This window comes from Macaca thibetana, chromosome 15 (genome assembly GCF_024542745.1).
Source record: "Macaca thibetana thibetana isolate TM-01 chromosome 15, ASM2454274v1, whole genome shotgun sequence".
Taxonomy (NCBI): domain Eukaryota; kingdom Metazoa; phylum Chordata; class Mammalia; order Primates; family Cercopithecidae; genus Macaca; species Macaca thibetana.
Genome location: NC_065592.1, coordinates 109,318,062 through 109,342,856, shown reverse-complemented (window position 1 = coordinate 109,342,856; position 24,795 = coordinate 109,318,062). Strand labels below are relative to the sequence as shown.

Here is a 24,795-nt window from a genome sequence, read left to right as displayed (position 1 = left end):
AAAGACTAAAACAACCAAACCAAACTCCAGCCCCCCAGAGCATGGCACTGAGCATTACCATGAGTAAGTAGCCGCTGGCCACGCGGATGACACTGACGTCAGAGAAGGATTTCAGGATGTCGTCCAGGGTCGTGGTGGTGAAGGAAAGCACCTTTTGAGTGGAGTTCTGTGCGACACTCTGATGAACCACCTGTGGTCACAACAGAAGGTGAAATGCCCAAATGCAATGAACGCTTCACAAGCCTCGACAGCACAGACCTCAGGTGACACAGCCCAGCCCTTCTTTTATTCTGATGCATTTTTTAAAAAGCTCTACGTGATTCCAGGGCAGGGAGGGAAGCTGAACTTGGGCTAACATTAAAGAACCCTGTTTTAGGACAAGGGCCGTGGCTAATCAGCGGCAGTGGGTGCTGCTGAGGGCCGGTGTTGCTGGAGTACACTCCGAGTGCTGTACTTACTGCAGGGCTGAGACTGCTCGTCTCTTCTCTGTAACTTCACAATTGACTTGCGGTCCCATCAGCTCCCCCCTAATCCAAAACAACCCATTCGTACGGCCCTCCTCCCCCTGTTCATTTGCTGGCCACTTTTAAAAGGTCACATGCAGCCTGGCAGAGGTCACTGCTTGGGAAACAAAGGCCAGCTCCTGTCACATGACCTGGCCAAGGGGCCTGCAGCTGTGAACAGATTCTATGCCTTGCTAATGTTTTCCAGACACCTTTGCTAACCAAGTGTTTTTTAAACACTGTTAGGTGCTTTAGTTCTGTAGTTCACAACCGGTTACTAAACATGTCTGAGGGCACCCCAATTAGAACTAGTCTCTTCGATATCATCCTAGGATTTTCAATATCAAAGAAGAGGAAAAAAGTTTTCATGCCATCAAGTTCCCGGAATTGCAACATTTTGAAAATAAAGCGAATGGAAAGAAATGTTTTAAATAATGGTGAAAACGAAGAATTGCGTAACCAGCGAGTCTGCAGGCCGATTCGAAGGTGGGTTTACCTCCACATACGTCCTCTGCCAGGCCTCCAGGATGGCTGCCGCCTTGTCCTCATTCCAGTTGATGTGTGAGACATACTCGTACCCCTTGAAGTGCTCGTACATTTGCTTGGGAGTCATTAACTGGAACATGGTCTGCAGGGCGTGGGCGCTGTGGCACAGTCCAAGGGAAGGCACATCATCAGTATGCCCAGGAAGCCATTTCCACTGCCTCAAATCCCCAGCCAGCTCCCCCAACTCACTGGCTGCAATTCTCTTCCTTCTCCGTGAGCACATGTTTCCATTAAAATGGAACCAGGATGGTTATTTTATTTAATAGATTGATGTACCATATTAAAGGTGTAACCTTACAAACCTTTTACAGATAGACCCCAAAATTAAATTAATAGGCAATTTCCTTTCACAGTTTCCATTCCATGAAACAGGAAGGGGAGAGGAGCAGATAGCTTGAGCAGATACACCGGGCTCAGCGAAGCATACTCGCTGTGCAGAAATCCCAGACGACAGCGTTCCCAGTGGGGGAATCTTACACGAAACGCCAGACACCTGACTGACCAGAGTCCACAAGTGCACAAAGGATAATTCTTATTGAGCCGCTGGCTCTTCGTCTTTTCCTTTAACAGTCTGACACTGTGCAGCTTGCACCATGAACTCTCTCTGACCAGTGTCTCCCGGCCTACTTCACACCTGCCCCCCTTCTCTACATAATGGGCCGATCTCCTGAAATCCTACGGTCAGGAACTACGGTCTTGATGAAAACTACCAATCCATTCTTGAAAAATTCCCCACAAGGTGCTTTTTCATGCTGTTGCAGTCTGCTAGTATTTCTTAATATTCTAGGACGCCACCCAGCTAGCGAGGGTAACGGTTTAAGTATCAACACAAATACACTTGCTGATGTCAGGAGGGAAGTGGCTTTTGAAGAAAGGAAGACGAGAGGGCACAGATTGTCTTCGGGAGCTGGCTTACCTGACGAGTTTTCCAGTGCTGTTCTTGACTGTGCCACCCACAATCAACTCCTCCTGCCAGTGCATATACTTTCGGGATAAGCCATGACATCCACCATTCAAAACAAGGGCCATATCAAGAGGCTAAAATAAAAAGACAGCCACATAATTACGGGAATTAGTAGGCAGGTCACATGCCTTGTTAAAATCCAGTGCATTAAGGGCTTGTGTGTCTCAGAGAGAACATTAATAGCTGGGCTAATGAGAGGCGTATGGCAAATCTTACAGCAAAATTTAGCTCTATAAACAAACTCAGTTCCGTAGACAAAGACGATCGTGGAGAATGAAATGTTAAAAATGAAAATAATAAAGTGAACGATGAATGGACACAAAAAAGTGTTTTGCTCTCCACCCCTTCTGAGCGCGCTCACTGCTGACACTCACTTTGGTTGAATTTTTGTTGGGGGCTGTGGCTGGGCAGTCTGGATCGGCCGGATTGAGGCAGGGGCGGTCCATGTAACCATGACCAACCTCAGCCTTATTCAGCATTTCCTCCCAGCTGTCCACTTGATAGTTTATTTTCTTTAACTCTTCTAGGAATTCCAAAGGGTCGAAGTTTGTCCATCGCAAAGGAGGTTTACCTCTGCGAAAGAAATCAGCAGACGAGACCATGAAAAGAGCCTTCTAAAGCCATCGTAAAGTCACAGGGCTGCACCCACTGCATCCGCCTTGTAGGAGGCTCCTGGCAATGCTGCAATTTTGGGACTCTGGCATCAAAACAAATGCTCCTTTCCAGCATATCTGCATGCAAACTTAGGTCAGGAAAATAATTCATGACTGAAGATGCTAAGCAGAGAGAGGACTCATAAATTAATGAGGGCATTGAACAATCTTTAACTGCTGATATTGTATATTTAATATCTACAGACAAAATTAGCCAAAAGACAGATCCAAAATTAATTTTTTTTTAAAAAGAGGGCGTCACAATGTCAAATTAGCACTTGGCAGCCTAATAAATGCTTTGTAAATGTCATCAATCAAAATATTTGATCCCTGCTACCTTTAACAATTCCATACTTATGAGCGCTCTCTGACAGCCTGGCAATGGAGTGGGCAAGCCCCCTGCGGCCTCTGCCATCACCACCATCACAGCCACTTCCCCCCACACTCACTTTTGAATTTGTGCTGTTGACAGACCAGAAAGGCTTTTGGCTGCCTGTTATGTGGTTCAAACCACACTGTAGCTGCTTAACCAGGCTGAAGTCATTATTCGGAATCTCCCAACCAGAAAACACAAAACCCCTTATTTCCCATCTAAAACTGTACACTGAAGGTCAGGGGATGGCCACGGCAAATTGCTTTTGCAGATACGTGCAAGCCAGGACAGAAACAATAACCCAAGCTCTCACTCTCGCATAATTAACTGAAAATGTCTATGCTGATTAACAATTATTCTCTAAATGACGCGGTATATATAATATCCAACTGCTAAACCGTGAAGTGTTCCCTACCGTGGCCTTCAGAGATACTGGATTTTCCCCTTAAATGCCATTAGTGTGATCTGAAGAAAGGTTAGCATTTTACTTCACAGGAAGATCTCAGACTTAAAATATTTCGTTCTGATGTGTACCCACTAATAAAGTATCTCCTTAAAAAATAAGTGTCTAAATGCCTAGTCTTCAAAACTACGAACATTTTAAAGAGTTAAAAAATCACACGTACTCTGCAATAATTTGCATTTTATTTGCATATAAATAGGTTGGTAAAAGTGAATGAAATTTAATGACGCCTACAGAACTGTTTTTTGAAAAGAGAAAAAACATTCTGCTGAAATCCCCTCTCCCCCGACTATTCACTCAAAAAATGCACATGGAATTTCAATGTTTTTATTTCTCGTTCAAAACCAAAATGGAACAAGCAATGATAAGCAGCATCAGAAACACTGAGTCCTAGAGAAGTCACAGACATCAGAAAGCGCGATCACACACTTACAGGAGGTACGCTGTGCCGGACTGTAACTTCGCCCCTTCCCAGAAGCAGTCCAAAGGTGTAATAATCAAACAAGGGTAAAGATACTCTATTATCTGTCGAAGTTAAAAAGAAGAGGCCACGCGTGAGGTTAGGGCGTATATACTACTGGGGTGTTCCTGAGAAATTTTTGCCAACAAGAAGAAAATGTACCTGATCCATGTAACCTGTTTCTGTGATAAGCTCTCCGGATTTGTAACACAAATGTTCCAACTTCCACTGCCTAATAAAACGAAAAGCAGAGACAAACATTTCTCACCGGAAGGTAAGAAAATGAGTGCAACTTCGGAATGACAGAACATATAAAAAGAACTGCAATTTCGATCACTTTTAAGCATCTGTCAAAACGAGCCGTGCTTTTGCCAAGTAGAGACCCAGCAAGCTTGCTTTAATGAATAGATAATACTCAATCGTAATTAACATGTAGGGTGTTTATGTAAATGAATGCTACCAAAGTACTTGAAAAGTCTTGTTTTCTTAAGTGTTCTCCCAATAATCTTGTTTACACCATTAATCTGCTTTTCTACATACATTAAACAACTTCAGGGCAGCCCAGCTGAATTATCACAAATTCAAAATAGGTGGGGATTAAATTAGGTTTGCAAAGTATTGACACATATTCAGGTGCGGAGGTGTTTTACTGGCAGATCATGTCCTGAATGGGTAGTGTTTAAAATGAACGCTTCTGCTCTTAACCATTAATATTATAAACAACAACATGTGCCAGGTGGGTCACATTCTAACTTCACAGTCTCTTCTATTCCTATCGTACAGAAACGTGAATAAATATACAGATCGAGAATTAATTTGGGGCTGGGTGCTGCAGCTCACGCCTGTAATCCCAGCACTTTGGGAGGTGCAGGCGGGAGGACAGCATGAAGCCAGGAGTTTGAAACCAGCCTGGGCAACAAAGTGAGACCCTAGCTCTACTATAAATGAATGAATGAGTGAGTGAATAAATAAACTTAAAAAATTAGCTGGGAGCAGTGGTGCACGCCTGTCGTCCCAGCTCCAGACAGGAAATTACTTGAGCCTGGGAGGCTGAGGCAGTGAGCTGTGATCGTGCCACTACACTCCAGCCTGGGCAACAGAGAGTGACCCTGTCTCTACAAAAAAAATGAAAAACAAATTGCCAGGCGTGGTGCCACACGTATATAGTCCCAGCTACTTGGGAGGCAGAGGTGGGAGGATCACTTGAGCCCAGGAGTTCGAGGCTGCAGTAAGCTATGATTGCTCCACTGCACTCCAGCCTAGATGAGCAAGATCCCATCTCTCAAAAACAAACAAACAAACAAACAAAATTAATCTGGAGTTTTATTGTCTCTAGAAAAGCGTTATATACGCCCATATCTTTCCAAGTGTGTTAGGAAGATCAGTCTAACTGAAAAAAAAAGAAGAAAAAGAAAAAAGAAAAGAAAATTTGAAAGTGGTGGGGCTGGAAAAGTCCAAGGGAAGAAAAAAAAAAAAAAGAAAAAACCTCCCTCTCAACTGCTCTATTATTGGCCTCCTAAGGCAGGACTGTCTTCACCCCGGGAGCTTACTGTGTCCTCTTCCCTGTGCCTTCCTATCTGTCTCTCAGCACCCTGTTGAAATGTCACCCCCGTTAAGCTTGTTGAAAATGACCCCTTTCTCCTGAACTCCAGAGCCCTGGCTGGCCAGATCTGCGTAGCTGTCATGGGGACCGCCCATGTTTGCTCTGTCCATGTCTGTCTATACTCATGTCTTTCCTCTCTTTGAGAGCTGTGCCTAAGTTACCCATCTCTCCTCCATCCTCCACCCAGCCACCCATCCATGGACATATTTCTATTGTAATTCTACATAGCATCAACATAGAATATCCAGCATGAGTTGGTTCTCAGTTTCTATTACTTGATCAACTCTCATCTACACTTGCTTGAGAAGGGCATCATTGTGCATTAGAAAAACTAACGGGCTTGAGGCCAGAAAAAGGCTTTGAAACCTGGCTCTCTCATTTCATAACTGCATGAACTTGGACAAATGCTCTAATTAGTCTAATTCCCAGTTTTCTCACCTAGAACGTGGGATGGGTTGAACTACACGTTCTTAAAGTTCATTCCAATGCATAAAATTACTCTTGACCCATCTCAGCTTAAGAGTGTAATTTAATTGCACAGACCCTCACGTCTTCTCCTGAAGCGTGTAGGTGACAAACACTAAGAATGCACTGGCCATGCTTGCAGTGGCCCTAGGACACCCATTTCCTGGCTCCCCGCAGAGATGCCACTTCACATTCTGCAAAACTACACTGGGTAGTTGCTTCCCTACAATGCTTGTTACAGACCAGCAGGGCAAGTCTGCCTGGCAGAAACATGATTTTACATTTTCTAAGGCCTTTGCATTCATATATCTGATCTTGCTCTGGGGACCATGGAGGACACCAACACACATGACCATAAGCCCAGGTTACAGATAAGCAAACAAGAATGTGCCAAAGATATGGATATGTGACTTGCCCCGGCTGTGCTTGTCCCTAGGATCCTGTCAAGCTGGAACGTAAGCAGAGGTTAGAGCAGGGACAAGTAAAAATCTTAATTTTATTCTTTTCTTTGGTTCTCCCTGGCTGCCAAATATGCCTACACTGCTCCTTCCTCACCTCTTCCGGGAAAAATAAAGGGTACTAGTGAAGGCCTCAGCGAAGAGGTGCTGAAAGCCCAGGGGAGGCCATGGGGTTGGGTGACGTCAACGCAGAGGTCCCCTGGAAATGGGGTTTAGTGATGCCAGCCTCAATAGCAATCAACAAACTGAATGCCCACTCTGTTCTCAATGCTGGGGTGAAAACAGGTGAGAGGTGGCCCCTGCCCTGTAGTAACCGACAGTCTAGATACATGAGAAAAAGGACCGAGTTCTGAACTCTTCCTAATGCTTTACTCTACTCACAACATTGTGAAATCAGCAATATGATGCTAAAAGATGACTTTTTCAAAAGGTGTCAGCGGGCCAGGCATGGTGGCTCACACACGTAGTCCCAGCACTTTGGGAGGCTGAGGTGGGCGGATCACTTGAGGTCAGGAGTTCGAGACCAGCCTGGCCAACATGGTGAAACCCCGTCTCTACTGAAAATACAAAAATGAGCCAGGCGTGGTGGCGGGCGCCTCTAGTCCCAGCTACTTGGGAAGCTGAGGCATGAGGATTGCTTGAACCCAGGAAGCAGAGGTTGCAGTGAGCCAAGATTGCACCGCTGCACTCCAGCCTGGGCAACAGAGTGAGGCTCTGTCTCAAAAAAATATAAAAAGGTGTCAGCAACAATTCCCATGGTGGCTCAGCCCCCAACACGCTGTGTGACACAAAATAACCACGAGTACAAAGTCACGAGAAATAGCTCTTCCTTTTCGCATTGTTTGTAAGTTCACTAAGGGCAACTCAAAATATCACTGCTCCGAAAATCTCTTAAGCAATGAAACATCTTACAGCGTTGGTGTACAGACCCCAACGGGCTCAGGGTCATCCTCATTTGGGGACAGTGCCAAGATACTCACTGGCAATACATTATAAAGTAATGCACTTGCTTTGTTACCAAACTTGAGAAACAAATCAAGACGAAAAAAATCCTTTCATTGCAAAGCTATCTGAACTAATACTCCAGGTGCATTTCCAGGGCAACTCCATTTACTAAAATAACAGGACCTACACCAGTAGCCTTCTCCCACCGCCTTACCTGCTGCTCATCAGTGGGTGGGCGCGGTGGGCCTTACCTGTTGTACATGTATACGTGGACACGGCTGGCCTGGAGCGCAGAGTCCAGGTGCTGTAGGAGTGCTTCTGTGGTCAGGACGTTAGCACCTTCTTCCTTAGGGGTCTGTATCATGAGTTGAGGATTAAACATAGCCTCTTCTCCAATCTTCTGGCGAGTATAATTTAATTCACGACTTACTCGTCCTCCAACTGACAAACATGTACAGGTTTAATTAGAATAGCAAAATCACTGCAAACTCATGTTTTATCTGTTATCTGACTACCTGCCATAGGATACACAATAGATGAACTCTGGTCATGAGACTGGCTGATGGGTGAGCAGTAACATTCACTTTATTATTAATGGCATTGTTAACTTTACCAATAGTAAACATAAAAAATATTCACTAAGCCCATTAATGGCTGTCCCGCCTGTCACAGACGCAAACCTAATTCTAACTAATATACTATGTGCAGAAAGGGGGAGCAGAAGGGGGGAGCAGAAAGGAAAACTTGAGACACCTTTTCCTTGCAGACCAGACCAAATAACCCTGTTACAATTTCTTTCACTTGTATAAACAACGTGCCCCTGCAGCACATTTCAAGATAAATGGCTTCAATTTACACTCTTCTCCTAAGTAATCTGGCAAAGGTAACAAGGAAATGTTTCTCCTCGTGGAAAAAGAAACAAGGACAGGTGACGAGTGTGTGTTCCACACAAAACTTGCCAGGAGAAGACAAAGTGGTTCAAGTCAGATGCCCATGGGGAAATTCCACTTGAGAGGAACAAAATGTATTAGCCACAGCCATCATGGGCAGTCCCTGGAACCTGGTTCCATCAGACTCCCCTGGTCAGCATCCAGAAAACACAGGTGCCAGGTTCTGAGTCAGCTGGGGGCCAAGCAGCCTGTGTTCCGGAAGCGTCGCAGGTGATCCTGAACCTGCTGCCCAGGCCAAGAAGTCCTGCCTCACAGCAAGGTGGCCAGCACGGGGCATGCCCAAAGCCAGCGCGGGCACAGGTGACCAAAGAAAACCATCATCACTGTGACTGCCAACCGCCTTTTCTCTTCCTCTCCTTTTTACATCCTTAGGCCCAAGGTTATGTTCAATGAACGGTTCTGGGCCAAGCCAAGCTCCGAATGCTGCACCTGGGCTGGGAGGTGTCTCAGGGAGATATTAACAGCTACAGACTCAGGAACCTAGAGCTCCTGCACCCCACACTCTAGGGCAAAGGAAGCAGGTCTGAATTGTCCCTAAAGTCACTGATAAGTTGCGTGTTGACTGAAAAGCAGGCCTGCAGCGACAGTTTAGAAAAAAACTCAGAGATCACAGCTTTCCCACGAGGAGGCGTCCTTTTTCTTCCAGTTTAGTATTCAAGGACACAAACATTTGGTTTGGACAAGTAAATAAGGACTGGGAACAGCGGGTTGTTTAGTTCTCTTGGCATATTTTATAAACAAGGGGGCAGGCTAAAAAGCAAATAATGCCCTCATTAGGAAAACCAGTACAAATTCACCGCCTGGCAGGACCCTCTGTGCAGGTCCACGCGGATGCCAAGGCCAGGAGCCCCGTGAGGTGAGGTTTAACATACTGCGTGTGGGCTCGGGAAGGAGGGAGGAATGTATCCGTCGGTTAATAAAAAGGAGTAAGACTTCTGTGTGCAGAAAACTTTGAAAAACGCCAGGGGGGACTGCTGAGGGCCTTGCAATCAATGTGAAGTTAAGGAAAAACCACGGGAAAACACTGGGCAACAACTGGCACAGAGAAGCATTTCCCTACTCGGCTGCCCTTTCCTGTAAGCCCTGGGAAAGCTGCCTGAAGGCAGGGCCTTGCTCACTCTAGCACAAAGCACAGTACTTAACACCATGCAGACTTCCAACCAGTTAACTGAATTTGAGCCAGCTCACATCCCCCAGAAGTGCAGAAGTTATACGAGACTAAAAAGCCAGTTATGAGTCCAGAGGTCACAGCTGCAGAGCTGCCCATCAAGGAGCTCAACGCAGCCTTTGCTCACCCCTTCTTTTTTCCTGGTGTTATCACATCTCATGCCACAAACCTAGAAGTCATTCCCATTTTTACCTGCCTCCTCAAACATGAGCATGTGCGAGGTTTTTCATTCTGCTTACAAAGTAGCACCTTCTGCACATTTACTGAAGCTTAGAATATAAGGTGACTTAAACCCACGAAATTAAAAAACAACAGTGACAAAGCACAGCCCCCACCCTTAGATGGTGATTTGGGTGCCGTTCCAGTGAGCAGCAGTCCATGACAGACAGCCTGGCTTCTGCAGGCTTCTGCCCATCAGGCCTCAGCAGAGCAGCTGCCTGTTAACTGTACAACCCTCGAGGTGACCCGAGGGCAGTGTGCACAAAAATAGCAAAACCAAACACAAAGTCTGTGCTGCTAAGAACTTTTTACCATACTCTTCCAGACCAACCTCATAATGGAAACACAGGGTGTTTTGGAAATGGCACTTATTTTCTACAAGATATAAAATGTACCCGGGGAGTCTCCATCATGTCCCCTTTCTAGATGTTTTAAGATGTATATTGACATAAACATTTTAATAAAGGTATAGATTTGCCCTTTCTCTAGAATTGGAAAACTTTTCTCTCCTCCATCTCTTTGCTCTAGTGATGAACACAACTATTTTGCCAACATGATGTTTCAACCAAGACTATTGCTACAGGGTGGCCAAGCAACGAGAGTTGAGACTCTGACGTCTACAGTTTTCTCAACCACCTCTGCCATATGTACTGTTCAATTCAATTCATTTTTACATATTACATGGTCATATTTTATCTAATCTTTCATCTTACGTTTAACCAAATATGAATGTTTTGCAAAATGATTCAAAAACTTTAATGACGTTTGGTTGCCACGCATTTTATCTGACCAACAGTCGTAACGTGATTCATTCATCCAGCAAGTATTTGTGGGTGGGTACTTTGTCACAGGCCGTGGGGATGTGGTGGACAAAACCAGTCAGTGTGGTCTCTCCAAGAGGCGTGCTGGCCAGTGAAGGGAACAGGCAACAGCCAAGCAAAGCAGTAAGATACCTTCATAGCACAAGCGTGATGGAGAAAACGAAGATGGTGGTGCCATGTTGGGTGGTGGGGAAGGGGAAAAGCTACTTCAAATGGGATAGCAGGGAAGACCTAAAGGGAAACAACATTTAGGTGACTTTGAAGAGCTGGAGGAACAGCGTTCTGGGTAGAGGAACCAGCAGCTGCAAACGCCCCAGGTTTGGCTTATTGCAGGGAGAGAAGGGAGGCAAGTGTGGTGGAGCTTGCTGAGACCGTCATTAAGTCTTGTGTCATTTACCACGTGCACTGGTAGACTCAGCACCTTCTTGGGTATAACTGTGTCATAAAGTACACGACACTCATATATCCTGACATCAGTATTCACCCAACACGCTCTGGAACGAGCTGCCAGAAACAGAAACCCTCCAGGATAGAGCAATTTTACAGACTCGTCTGACATTTGCTACCCTAGCAAACACCTCTCCTAAATCACTGCTGAATGACAGCTGAAAGCTGTTCATTACCTTGCTGTCTACCTTATCATCCCTAAGTATGAAGCTTTGAGCCCAGGAAGCTCCACAGAACCCATTTTAGATGATTGAGATGAAGGTCATGGTCTTGGAGAAGTAGGTTTCTCCTTTCTTTTTCTTCTCTTTATTTAAAGACAAGGTCTTGCTCTGTCGCCCAGGCTGGAGTGCAGGGGCACAATCACAGCTCATGGCAGCCTCAACCTCCTGGGCTTAAGCGATCCTCCTCTCCCCAGCCCCCAAGATAACTATAACTACAGGCACACACCACCATGCCCAGCTACTTTTTCATTTTTTTGGGTAGATACGGGGGCCTTACTATGTTGCCCAAGCTGGGCTCAAACTCCTTGGCTCAAGTAATCCTTCTGACTTGACCTCCCAAAGTGCTGGGATTTCAGGCATGACTCTTTTCCATTTTCAGGATCAAAGTCCTAACGTATTTTAAAAATAATCTAATGTTCATGAAATAGTGCAGAAGAAAATAACTATTAAATCCAGTATCTGTTATGTAGATGTAGGTATAGGGAACCAAGTTAATAGCCATTTTTGCTGTGTGGTGGGCTATGAATAACTTTGTTTTTTTGTTTGTTTGTTTGTTTGTTTGTTTTGAGACGGAGTCTCGCTCTGTCACCCAGGCTGGAGTGCAGGGGCCCAATCTCAGCTCACTGCAAGCTCTGCCTCCCAGGTTCACGCCATTCTCCTGCCTCAGCCTCCCGAGTAGCTGGGACTACAGGCGCCCGCCACCTCGCCCGGCTAATTTTTTGTATTTTTAGTACAGACGGGGTTTCACTGTGTTAACCAGGATGGTCTTGATCTCCTGACCTTGTGATCTGCCCTCCTGGCCTCCCAAAGTGCTGGGATTACAGGCGTGAGCCACCGTGCCTGGCTGGGCTATGGATATTTACCTCCTTTGCTTTTTTAAGTTTATTTCTATTAATTTTTCTACAACGAAAGAGTATAATTAAAAACTTCTATGGTTGGACATGGTGGCTCATGCCTGTAATCCCAGCACTTTGGGAGGCCAAAGTGGGAGGATCACTTAAGGCCAGGATTCAACACCAGTCTGGGCAACACAGATAAACATATTCATCTCTACAAATAAAAAGTTAAAAAAACAGCTGTGGAGTAGTGGAAGCTGCCTTGAGTTCTAGCTACTTCAGAGGCTGAAGTGGGAGGATCGCCTGAGCCCGGGAGTTGGGGGGTCCAGTGTGCTGTGACTGTGTCACTGCACTCCAGCCTGGGCAACGGCATGAGACCCCACCTCAAAACAAAACAAAAACCAGAAAAACAAAACCTTCTATGTGACACACACACAAAAAAAGAAAAAAAAAAAAGAGAAAAACAGATATGAGAGCTACTTGGTAGAGATATGAATTTAAAAACAAACTCAATGCAAAAAAATAATATGCATCTCTGTTCTCACTCATATGTGAGAGGTTAAAAAAAGGTTAATCTGATGGAGGTAGAGAGTAGAATGAGGGTTATCAGAGGCTGGGAAGAATGAGGGGAAATGAAGAGAGGTAGGTTAACGGGTACCAACACACAGTTAGGAATACATTCTAGTGTTCCACAGCATAGTAGGGAGACTATAATTAACAACAATATGTTGTATATGTCAAAATAACTAGAAGAGAAGATTTAGAATGTTCTCAACACAAAAAAGTGATGAATGTGTTTGAGGTGATGGACACTCCAATTACCCTCATCTGATCATCAGACATCATATGCTTATACCAAAACATCACATGTACACCACAGATATATACAGTATTAGGTATCAATACTAATCAACTATAAAAATAATCATATGCACTTTCATCATATTCTGAAGTCCTCCTATATTAACAATAAAATAATAACCCCTCTGAAGAAGACTCAAGAAAAATCATTATCTCAGGATCCTGAGACACAAAATAACATTTTATACTTGGGTTCTGCTTTCCACTTGCAAAGCCCTTTGAACCCGTATTCTTTACGTCTTTGGAAATATTTTGATCATTGCTGCTCCTCCATCAAGCTGGGGCCAGCTGCACCAGGCAGGAGGTGAGAATGGGGACCAGAAGACCCCAGCACTGCCAGGCAGGAGGTGAGCATGGGGACCGGAAGACCCCAGGCAGGAGGTGAGCATGGGGACCGGAAGACCCCAGGCAGGAGGTGAGCATGGGGACCGGAAGACCCCAGGCAGCAGGTGAGCATGGGGACCGGAAGACCCCAGGCAGGAGGTGAGCATGGGGACCGGAAGACCCCAGGCAGGAGGTGAGCATGGGGACCGGAAGACCCCAGGCAGGAGGTGAGCATGGGGACCGGAAGACGCCAGGCAGGAGGTGAGCATGGGGACCGGAAGACCCCAGGCAGGAGGTGAGCATGGGGACCGGAAGACGCCAGGCAGGAGGTGAGCATGGGGACCGGAAGACGCCAGGCAGGAGGTGAGCATGGGGACCGGAAGACCCCAGGCAGGAGGTGAGCATGGGGACCGGAAGACCCCAGGCAGGAGGTGAGCATGGGGACCGGAAGACGCCAGGCAGGAGGTGAGCATGGGGACCGGAAGACCCCAGGCAGGAGGTGAGCATGGGGACCGGAAGACGCCAGGCAGGAGGTGAGCATGGGGACCGGAAGACGCCAGGCAGGAGGTGAGCATGGGGACCGGAAGACGCCAGGCAGGAGGTGAGCATGGGGACCGGAAGACGCCAGGCAGGAGGTGAGCATGGGGACCGGAAGACCCCAGGCAGGAGGTGAGCATGGGGACCGGAAGACCCCAGCACTGCCACTACTGGCAGAGAGATCTGGGACAAGTCCCTGACGCTGCTGAGGATAACAGGGATGACAACTGCTGTGACAAACCTCACAGGGCTGTGTGAGCCTGAGCTGACGATGTGTGTGAAATTTCCCAGACCCTTACCCGAGAGCTGAGCAAGCGTCTGTTCACCCATGTGTTTGTCACAGAGCATTGGTTCACTGCCCTAATGTTACAGGGGAGGGGGCACAGCTGCAGAGTTTGGGTGGCTTGCCCAGGGTTACCCACCGTATTAGTAAGAGGCAGAACTGACCCTTTAACCCAGAATCCAAGTGCCCTGCAAGCCTCATGGCTTCTGAGCACCAGCTGAGAACCTGAGTACAGCAGGAGGAGGTAGTCTAGGAGCACCAAATTCCACAGAGCACACTAGACAGGTTGAGCATCCCTAATCTGAAAGTCTCAAAGGCTCCAAAACCTTCCTGAGTGCCGATAGGATGCTCCACGTGAAAATTCCACACCTGACCTCATGTAGTCAGTCACAGTCAAAACAGGCTCACAACCATGAAGACGACACTGTCACCACTGCACAAAAAGTAACTAGAGCCGACCTGGTGAAAATGTGTGATGGGCTTATCGACAACTAACGCACTGTGCATTCACAACCAAACAGGAAGTCATGTCATTTCCTAAAATCAAAGAGACATATTTAAGATGTCTGTTGTTAATGAGGCCTGTGATGCTGGAGGAAACATTCTGAAAAGCCATCCAGCAGATGCCTCCTCACCCCTACAGGACCCACTCCCTGAGCCTTCCACTGCTTCTGACGTTTCTTCTCGCCTAAGAAAATAAAACTGGTGTACAGCAACCTCTCAGTGAAAACACATCATTGCAGGTGGAGGCCGGAAGCTGTCGTTGTTTAGCCGCTGATGCAGGTATCTATCTGGTGATGCTATCGGGCTGCCTGGGTACCCTGAACACATTATTTTTTCACTGCATTAATGGAACGTGATATATTTTTTTTTACTGGTAAGTACATATGTGTGAATTAGTTTAAGAAAATGATTGCTTATCGCTAGCATATAAATTCTAAGTCAGGAAGGATGGGAATACCACACAACCAGATTGTCCACATGGGTGGCTGAGATCGTGACATCTTTGCTGTTAGACAGTTCAATGTACACCAACGTTGTTTCTGGAACACAATTATTTTAAATATCGTATAAAATTCCCTTCAGGCTAGATGCATAAAGCAGTTAAAACACAAACAAATTTCATGTTCAGACTTGGGTCCCATCCTCAAGTTATCTCATTAAGTATATGTGTGAATATCACCCCCCCAAAAAATCCAAAATCCCAAACACTTCCGGTCCCAAACATTTTGTATAAGGGATACTCATCCTGTATTATGCTCACAGCTAGAATTTTAGAATGCATGAAACATGACAATAATCCGTATCTTTATTTAAAGTACAACCATGTTGCCCCAAAGATTTTTCTCACCCAGTGAGGAGATGCAGGTTTTTTCAACAGGGCTCCCGGGGCCGCAGTGGACAGGCCTCATTTTCCTTCTGGTCCCCAGAGGGGCCTGTCTTAGAGGGTGCAGATGAAAGCACACAGAGACCATGCAGCCCTAAGCCTCTTTATCTGCAAATTCTGCCATCTTATTCTCCAGAAATCCAAGGCTTAAGCCAATTCTTTGAAAGGCAAAAGAAGCATCACTTCTGCCAGTATTTTTGATCAAGCTCTGAGGACCCTCTCATCCCCAAATACAGCCAGCCTTAACTCTCCAAAGTGAGGAAAGGCTAGCTAGCTCAGGTGGGATGCCAGCTGACCCAGAGGCCCATACTTCTAGGTCAATATGATTCCAATCCATTGTAGACAAGTGATGTTTCCCTCATCACGCTTCCCTGCTGTGCCCCTCTCTTGAGCGCAGCCTTCTGCACAGAGCTTAAGAAACGTCTGTGGCATTCACACAAAAACCTTTTAGCAAAAGCTTATTGTGATCCACATAAAGATGATCTGAGGGACCAACTACAGTTATTTTCCACAAAACTCAAGTCCTGCCCATGCACCTCCGTATGGGAGGGACGCAGAGGGGCAGCAGGGCCATGGCACACCAAGTGTGCTGAATGAATAAATGAATGCGCGGTCTCAATACAGAGCCTTGGGAACAGGCAGTCATCTGTATAAGTTATTAATTCCCCCCAAAGCCTCAAAAAGTCAATCAGTCAAAACAAATGACCCTTTCAGCCTGAAAAGTACCCACTCAGAGTCCAATTAGGAAAATAGGGTCTGTGTATATGCAAGCGTTGCATTTGCATTTGATTAATCCCATGAATTATCTAACAGCCTCTAGAGAGATTTTCTTTTTCTTTTAGTTGCTCAGGTCCTCCTTTCAATGTTGCATTTAGTTACTGTGAGGCCGAAAAAGTACAAATCTCTAGGCGGGTGTAACTGCAAAATTATTACCACTGCCTCTTTTTTACAACCGAAAAAAAGAAGATCCAGTCATGTGGGCAATTGGCTGAAAACGCTCGGGTTGTGAATTTTAGTCCTCTCCCACCCCTCTCATTCAGGAGGAGCCACCCGCTGCCCAAATTTCTGGGCCGTTTTTCTCCTTGTGAGATTGTGCCCCTGCGTGCTGCCATGGGAAAAACGCTACAGGCAGCCCAAAGAGAATGTGCCTTCGTGAAGTGAGCCCAGCGAGAGGACAGCCACCGAACCATAACGCAAACAGGACACCCGCACGGGCCCGCACGCGGCAGGCGGGGCGCAGGTAGTGCGCAGGCGCCGGGCCCGCACCGCGCATGTGCCGGAAGCAAGCGTCCCCGCCCCCACCAGCTGCTGGCAGTGCCATCTGTTATCAGCCTTGCCCAGGCTGCTGCCTCTGAATGGCTTTCCCTGACGCAGGCCTGCTCGCCCTGTCACATGCAATCAGGTCAGCCCGGCACTCTGCCCACGCTGGACCTGCTGCCTGTCGCGGCTCCCACCAGCTCCCACGGAGCCACGAGTTCCCAAGACAACGCTGCATCTGCCAGGAGGCCCCTTCTTCTTTGGTTACTTGCCACACTGGCAAACGAGGGCTGTGCACCGCGCCACCTGAGACAGGCCCAAGAACGTCGCTGACTTCCTGCAGGGCACAGGCGGAAATGTCTTCCATCCGGAACGGCCTATACCTTCCAAGCTGGGAACTGTCCCAGGTTCTACCACAACCTCAGGTGCAACCAGGCCGCTCCAGCGCCACAGGCAGGCAGGTGCGCACCCAGGTCCCGGCGCTCTGCAGGAAGTGGGCGCGCCCAGAGGTGAGATGCAGAGCGCACGCGGGCTCAGAGGCCACGCTCCACCAGGCAGCAGCACCCAGGAACCAACACAGCGTGTTTTCATCAAGCTTGGCTGAAACCTCCTAAAGTCTTCAAAAAAAGTCTTTAAAAAAACAGAAACAGAAAGCAACCCACCACCAACAACAAAACCCAAGTGCTTCCCCGGCAGGCTCTCCATCACAGCACTCCGGCACTGCATAACATTAACCCCAGCTCCCTTCTCCCAGCTTCTGTGGGGCTGCCATCGCCTCTCAGCTCTCAACAGTCTTCTTGCCATTATCCAGCCTGCGCCTCTCTTCATTGGCCTCCCACTTGAGCCCGCACGGGGGAGAAGACAATGCGAGTCTCCACCTTCGCACGCAGGCTCCCTGGCCTCCGGGGAACACCACGCTGGCCTCATTTATCTCCTGCACTGTTCCTTCCCTCTGCATCTGTGCAGGGAGACTCACGTCACTGGGGGCCACTTTCATGATTTTGTTGCCATCAGGATTAGCTGGATTAGGGGCCGGTACATAAGGACCCCCTGGTGCCGTGAGGAAGTTTCATCACCGGGTCAGCGTGGTGTGAACTATATTCTGTCAACACCACCACTCCTTATAGCCACCAACCAAAAAAGGGGGGAGGATGGAGCTGGGGGCGTGGCAGAGGAAAATGCCTGGAGTGCAAAATGTATCAACTCATCACAGCAATACATTCCCACAAAATGTATCAACTCATCACAGCAATACATTCCCACATCATGCATTTCAGTGTGTGAGCCATTCAAGACTATTCTTCTTTCAAACAAGAAACCTATGTGATTCTCTTTTTTTTTTTAATCTATGAAGAATTTGGTGGGTCTGACAGTGCAGGTAGGGAGAGTAAATATGGGTAGGCGAGTACGTATAACTACCCAGAGGAAGAACAAAAAGCCCACAAAAAGCCTTCTAGCCCTTTTCTAAAGCTAGTCAAACACTTTGGGAAGAGTTGCACTGCTGAAACCTTATATTTTGTTCAAGGCTAACACCTCCAGAATGGTTAGTCCTCTTCTTCTGAAGGACCAAAGCTATCCCATCCAGCAAGGACATCCCCCCATCTAACGTGAAATAAGACAATGTGGGCAGGAGGGAATGGTGTGGGGGGTAAAAGGATGGAGAGAAAAACAAAACAGAACTTTTAACTCCTTTTAAAACTTCAATGACTGAATTTTTTTCCTCCCAGGGAATCATTTACCTACCTCCATCCTGGCCCCACTCATCTGGACCCTGCGTGAAGTAAACACACAATTTCTACAGAAAGTAATGGGATTTCTGCAAGTGTGTGCGAGTGTGTGTTTTATAGAGCAGTCCCTCTTGCACAGAACTGGGCTGTCCCATCAAAGCCGTATCTGTTATATTTCTGTCTTTCTCTTCTGTTTGGCGTATTCACCAACAAGAGAAAAGGAGGTAAGCTTTGGCGGCCCTGACCTGCAGCTGGAACACAATACTTTCGCACAGCCCTGCCGACCCCTGACATAAATTTTACACCGCAGCTGGCATTTACACACTCAGCATTACCATATGTATAGCCGCTCGGTGCTAATTATGCTAATCACCTGTCTAACTCGCTGCAGCGAAAAATGGCTGCATTTAGCAGTCCAGCGCCTCCCAATGCAGCTTACTGTGTGGCTGAAATGTACATTCAGACGGCCCTGAATGGCAAGATTTTTCCACGTTGCTGGCTACATTCAGGCCTCAGAAAAATTTATTCAAGTCAACTGGTTTCGGTCCGCAACAAAAAAGTTACGAGAAAAAAGTGAGTGTGTTCTTGCCCTAACATTCTGGATCTGCTTGCAAGCAAAATGATAAATCAATTGGTGTGGGAAACAAAAAGGGAGAGAGATTTCTTTTGGGAGCCATGTGAAACTGTAGCCTATTAAAAAAAAAAAAGGAAAAAAAAAGGGTCATCCTATTCCCCAAATCTCTAGAAAGAGCAGTTAATAGATATTTAGCCCTAATCCCAATTCTCTCAAATTGCAAGCTTTGTTTGCAATTAAGCAAGGTATTAAACATGTGCAATTTTTTTTTCTGGATCATGTGTAGACCAAAATGATGCTATCATATTTATCATTTTTTATTTATTACAACAACGTGTAAATCTCATGAGGAAAATAAAGTAAGAAGAAAGAAAGAATTTCTTAGGCAGCTAGGAAAAATTCTTTTGTTATTTTCTCTTAGAAAGCCTCTATTTAAAAAGAGGCTGTGTGATGTTTGAGTCTATTTTGTGAAGGTTGCTGGTTTCCCACTAAAGGAGCAGAGGAAATCAGGGAGTGGGGGTGGGAATGTGGAAGAATTCACAAAAGAAAAAAAACAGTGGTGGGAGGAGAAAGAGGGAGTCAAGAAGCCTACATTTTCCTTCATCTCAAAATTCCTGTATTTATCATCACCATTTCTTAGAGCTGTTTCCTCAGATCACTCTGTAGAATAAATTTCTTAATCAGGAGAATACTGGTGCAGGTATTTCAACAATTCCCCAAATTCAGACTGAAATCCTATTTCTTCCTAACTCACAAAACATGTGCATATTAATTTTTAAAAACCCCGAATGTAGTCAGTCTCAGGGCTGCTTCGTATTAGGCTATCTGGATGGACAGGTACTATCTGGGCACTCCGATTTCTTGTCATTGCTGGCAGCATCGTACGACACGTTTTACCGGAAGGTGGCCCAAAGTGCCAGTGACTTTCTCACCTCCAAACAATCATCATTAGCAGACTCCTTACTTCAGAAATGCAGAAAGCAGGAGAAAACTGGAAGGCCATTTACTCCAGAATATACTGTGGGCTACACCCCTCCGGGCTGCACAACACCAGACTGGCTTTGCGACCCGTCAGCTTTCCACGCTTGGAAGGTGCACCCACCCTGGGGGCTTCCTCCCACAGAGGAGGTCACCCCGAGGCTCGGGTCCTCAGCCTCGCTTCCGCTCACCTTTCCGTTTAACCAGCAGCAAATGAAAAACAGGATGCTCGTGCAACTTAAAGATGCTGCTGTGACAAGAGCATTCCTGTCTCTCCCCACCCTCCATTCTGTCCCACATTTTATACACTTCTCTGACCCAATGAAGCAACACTATCCAAGCCACATCTTGATTTGTTTGGCATCCCAATTCAAGCTGCTATTCTTTGCCATTCCAATGTGTTTATCTGGGTGTTGTAGTTTCAAATCTTGACTGTGCAGCCAAAAACACAAACGACACAACCACTACTGTGCTCACTGCAAAGCGCAGGGTTTACCCCCAGCCCCCATCCTCTCAATATCGCACTCTTCTTAAATAGGAGATGGACCACCCTGCCTCGTGGCACGGAGCGGTGTTTACATTGCAATACTTGACTGTGTAATACATCTGGCATTTTTGGGCAGGATTCCTGAGCTAGGGGCCAGAAGCCCTTAAGCAATGATTTAAGGGGGAAAAAAAAGCCATGCACATTGACTTAACAAAGCCCATTTCCAGTTCCTTTTGCTTACTTTTGTACATGTTTCATTAATAACTGAAAACTATCTTGGTTGCTAAATTGGGTAAGTCTACTGCTTCTTTTCATTTATCCTAACAATAATAAATAAAGCTTGCACTGTGGTATGGGGACCTGCTTCTCACTAGCCTTGCTTTCATAGCAGTGGCATTACAGGACCCACATGCAGAGCGGACTATTTGGGCCAACTCACACCTGGGTTTCTGGATTAGAAATAAGGTCCTGCCCCCACATTATAAATCTCTCCAACAACAAACTTGCCATTCATTAGCAGGTATCTGACTGCCCACCAACAATAGTTTTCCTAACACATGTCAGCTGTTTCTCCAGCCACGCTCTAAACCCCAAATGAAACAGTCATATTCCTTCCTGGAGGGACTAAGGATGGGGCGCATCTTCCTGTACACCAGACTCCTAAAATCCCCCACCACAGCCCGGCAGGTTCTCAATGGCAGTTATTCTGCTTATGGAAGGCATCAGACATTGCAGTGTAAAGGAAAAAAAGCGCCCTAAATCCAATTTAAGAGAAAAAAAATCCAGTAAGTATTATCATAAGCACCCAAATTCAAAGATTAGAAGAGAAAGTAACAGAAGTGTTTATATTTTGATGACCCTGATTATATCTGTGTATTCAAAGAATGTTCCCACCGAGAGAATCCCGCAGAGCTTCCTCCTCCTGCAGGCAGAAGTGCCCTCACCAGCAAAGCCCTCTGCTCTCTGGATGTCAACCAAGACCTCTGGTGAGGATGGACCATAAAATCTGGATAAGGAATTCCATCGTCTTCGATCTAGCCAAGCTCCTTGTGCCCACTGGCTTTGGCGGGAGTTCTAAGCAAGCAAAACCTGAAGTGGGGCACCTGGGAGGGAAAGCCATGGTTTGTGCTCCACTCACCGTCTCAGAAATGCTTCGGAACCCGGTTCTTCCACTGTCCACGCGCCACGGTAAGCACAGGGGACCAAGACTTATTTCCCGCTCTCTCTGGCGGTGTGGTACGGGTTGAAGAAACGTGTCAATGGATTTTAAAGTTGCCTCAGCAGTCCATTAAAAAAAGTCATGATTCTTCAACAGGGTAATCACATCTTCTGCCAAGAGCCCATCAAAGAGTGTGGTCTTGGAACCAACCCTAACCAAAATAAGAATGCCAAGGATGCAAATGGCAGCTCTGTATCTAGTATCTCCCGCAGCTGGCTAGAAATAATAAATGTTCTCATTCCCTCCTCTTAGTTTGTGATTAGCCAGACTTACAACCATTTCAGAGTTCACACTAGTAACTGCAGAGATCCACTTGGAAGGAAATGACGTGGGCAGCTTAGAGTGGGTGGGTGGGAGAAAGGGCAGGAGGGAAGGGGGGAGGGGGAGGAGGCAGCAGAGGTTCTGGGAGCCAGTGAGGGGCACAGGAAACATTAACAGTATTATAATAGGACAACACAGCTAAGGTTATTATGTGGGGGTGTCTGACGTAGCTGGAATTCCCTCAACTTTTTTTTTTTTTTTTTTTTTTTTTTTTTGAGACGGAGTCTCGCTCTGCCGCCCAGGATGGAGTGCAGTGGCCAGATCTCGGCTCACTGCAAGCTCTGCCTCCCGGGTTCACGCCATTCTCCTGCCTCAGCCTCCTGAGTAGCTGGGACTACAGGCGCCCGCCACCTCGCCCGGCTAGTTTTTTGTATTTTTTAGTAGAGACGGGGTTTCACCGTGTCAGCCAGGATGGTCTCGATCTCCTGACCTCGTGATCCACCCGCCTCGGCCTCCCAAAGTGCTGGGATTACAGGCGTGAGCCACCGCGCCCGGCTCCCTCAACTTTTTCTCCCCCTAAATAGTGTCAAAAGAGTGCCAGAAGTTAAAATACTACCTTTATGCAAAGTGGCTTCTGTTAAATCTGGTCCCCTTTACAGTTATTTTATAATATTTCCATATTTGTTTTAAAAGCCAAAAAACCTTTTTACAGTGAAACACATCCCCGAGTAGAACTGAACACTCATCGGGGCTAAATCTGGGCAGATAGCTAGCATGGTGAGGCGGGAGGCGGCCACCAGAGCCCAACTGTGACTCTCCCCTACCCCAATACAAGCAGGAGAGCAGGGCAGTGACTCTCCCCTACCCCAATACAAGCAGGAGAGCAGGGCAGTGACTCTCCCCTACCCCAATACAAGCAGGAGAGCAGGGCAGTGACTCTCCCCTACCCCAATACAAGCAGGAGAGCAGGGCAGTGACTCTCCCCTACCCCAATACAAGCAGGAGAGCAGGGCAGTGACTCTCCCCTACCCCAATACAAGCAGGAGAGCAGGGCAGTGACTCTCCCCTACCCCAATACAAGCAGGAGAGCAGGGCAGTGACTCTCCCCTACCCCAATACAAGCAGGAGAGCAGGGCAGTGACTCTCCCCTACCCCAATACAAGCAGGAGAGCAGGGCAGTGACTCTTCCCTACCCCAATACAAGCAGCAGAGCAGGGCAGTGACTCTCCCCTACCCCAATACAAGCAGGAGAGCAGGGCAGTGACTCTCCCCTACCCCAATACAAGCAGGAGAGCAGGGCAGTGACTCTCCCCTACCCCAATACAAGCAGGAGAGCAGGGCAGTGACTCTCCCCTACCCCAATACAAGCAGGAGAGCAGGGCAGACAAGTTTCAGCTTGCCCCGAGTGGACAGAGCCTGGGGTCACAGGCAGGTCAGCTTTGAAGGAGAAACCCAAATGAAACATAAACATGGCATTGTAGAAACCAGACAAATCTCCCGTGGCTTGTCCAGCCAGCATTAATCTCGGCATCAGCTGTGGCGCATAATCTAAACACACGGATCAGGCTGTTCATACATCTGGAAGCTGTCATCTTCTGGAACCTCCGGGCGGCATCTGATGTATCTGAAACACCCCATTACCCAACCTGTCCCCTCAACTTGCTGAAGGGTCAAGAATGGCAGATAGCAAAGAGATGGGGAGGATTCGCAGGGTCAACTGCCCTGTGGAGAAGACACCTGAGGGCTATTTGTTCTTTTTTAAACAATCATTGGTAACTTTGCATTTCCAATTGTTTTTCTCCAAATATGAAAGAGACCCCACAACTTCTTCCACCTAAATGTGCATACGCACTAGTGGAAACTAATAAATACCTATCTAAGCATATTCTTCCTTTCAAACCATGTATGGCAGGGGAGGGTCCAGGGAGCAGAAAGGAGCTGCATTTTTCTTCCTGTCCCTTGTGAAATGCCCCCAAAATGGCAGCCCCAGAGAAAAGAAACGAGGTGCTCATTGCGGAAGGGCAATGACAGCAGAGTCCATTCTGCCCTTCTGGCTGGGATGCCTTGGTCCCTTGCTGTCCCTTGGTTCTGCTCCATAAGGGCTCCTGGGGGGACATGGGGGAGTGGTTTGTGACAGAAGCAGCTGGAGGAGAATGACACCACCAAGAGTTCACACGCTAGCCAGGCTTCAGAAGGAGCTGTTATTTCAACATGCACAAGGGCAGTGGTGTCTTCTATTAAAGCTTTCCAGAAGGTCACTCATGCTAAAAACCTTCAGGCTATTGGGGTTGAGGTGGAACCAGTCTTTCTGCAAATTTAGATATCCCCCACCAAAAGGTACCCAAATACAAAGCATTTCTTTCTTCCACGGCCTCTTTCCTCTTTCGACCCGTCATGGTGTTTTTCTTTGATGTTTAATGTCATTCTAAAAAAACAGTTATCTGGGTCAGTCAATACAAGAATGGGATGGGGGAGTTATCTTAAAGAGACTAATACTCTTGCATCTCTGCAATGCATTGTGGCCACAAATGCATCATAGTAAACGTCTTCCATCTGCACAGCATGGGTCTTTCAGTCAAAATCTTTTTAGCATCTAAACCAGTGGGTCTCAACTGAGATGATTTGGTACACCCTCTCCCCCAGTGACATCTGGCAATGACTGGAAACACTGGTGGTCACAACTGGGAGGGTGCTACTGGCATCTAGTGGGTAGAGGCCAGGATGCTGTTAAACATCTTATAGTGCACAGAACAGCCCCCGACAACAGAGGATGATCCAGCCCCAACATCAATAGTCCTGAGGCTG

The 24,795-nt window shown here is 46.9% G+C and overlaps 1 protein-coding gene and 1 long non-coding RNA gene across 3 annotated transcripts in view; one reads left to right on the top strand and one right to left on the bottom strand.

Annotated features, from left to right (window-relative positions):
* The window catches only part of PTCH1 (patched 1), a 69,472-nt gene that overhangs the window by 37,600 nt on the left and 7,077 nt on the right, over window positions 1-24,795 (bottom strand). For both annotated transcript variants that reach the window (XM_050761980.1, XM_050761981.1), the window contains exons 3-9: window positions 7,685-7,874; window positions 4,125-4,194; window positions 3,936-4,027; window positions 2,388-2,586; window positions 1,966-2,087; window positions 1,000-1,147; window positions 59-190 (exon numbers count right to left, since the gene is read on the bottom strand). In XM_050761980.1, coding sequence (XP_050617937.1) covers window positions 59-190; window positions 1,000-1,147; window positions 1,966-2,087; window positions 2,388-2,586; window positions 3,936-4,027; window positions 4,125-4,194; window positions 7,685-7,874 — 953 coding nt within the window. The remainder of the gene's footprint in view (window positions 1-58; window positions 191-999; window positions 1,148-1,965; window positions 2,088-2,387; window positions 2,587-3,935; window positions 4,028-4,124; window positions 4,195-7,684; window positions 7,875-24,795) is intronic.
* LOC126937988 (uncharacterized) lies at window positions 13,449-13,976 on the top strand. Its single transcript, XR_007719920.1, has 4 exons — window positions 13,449-13,507; window positions 13,542-13,643; window positions 13,712-13,779; window positions 13,916-13,976. It is a non-coding gene; the product is annotated as an uncharacterized LOC126937988 (long non-coding RNA).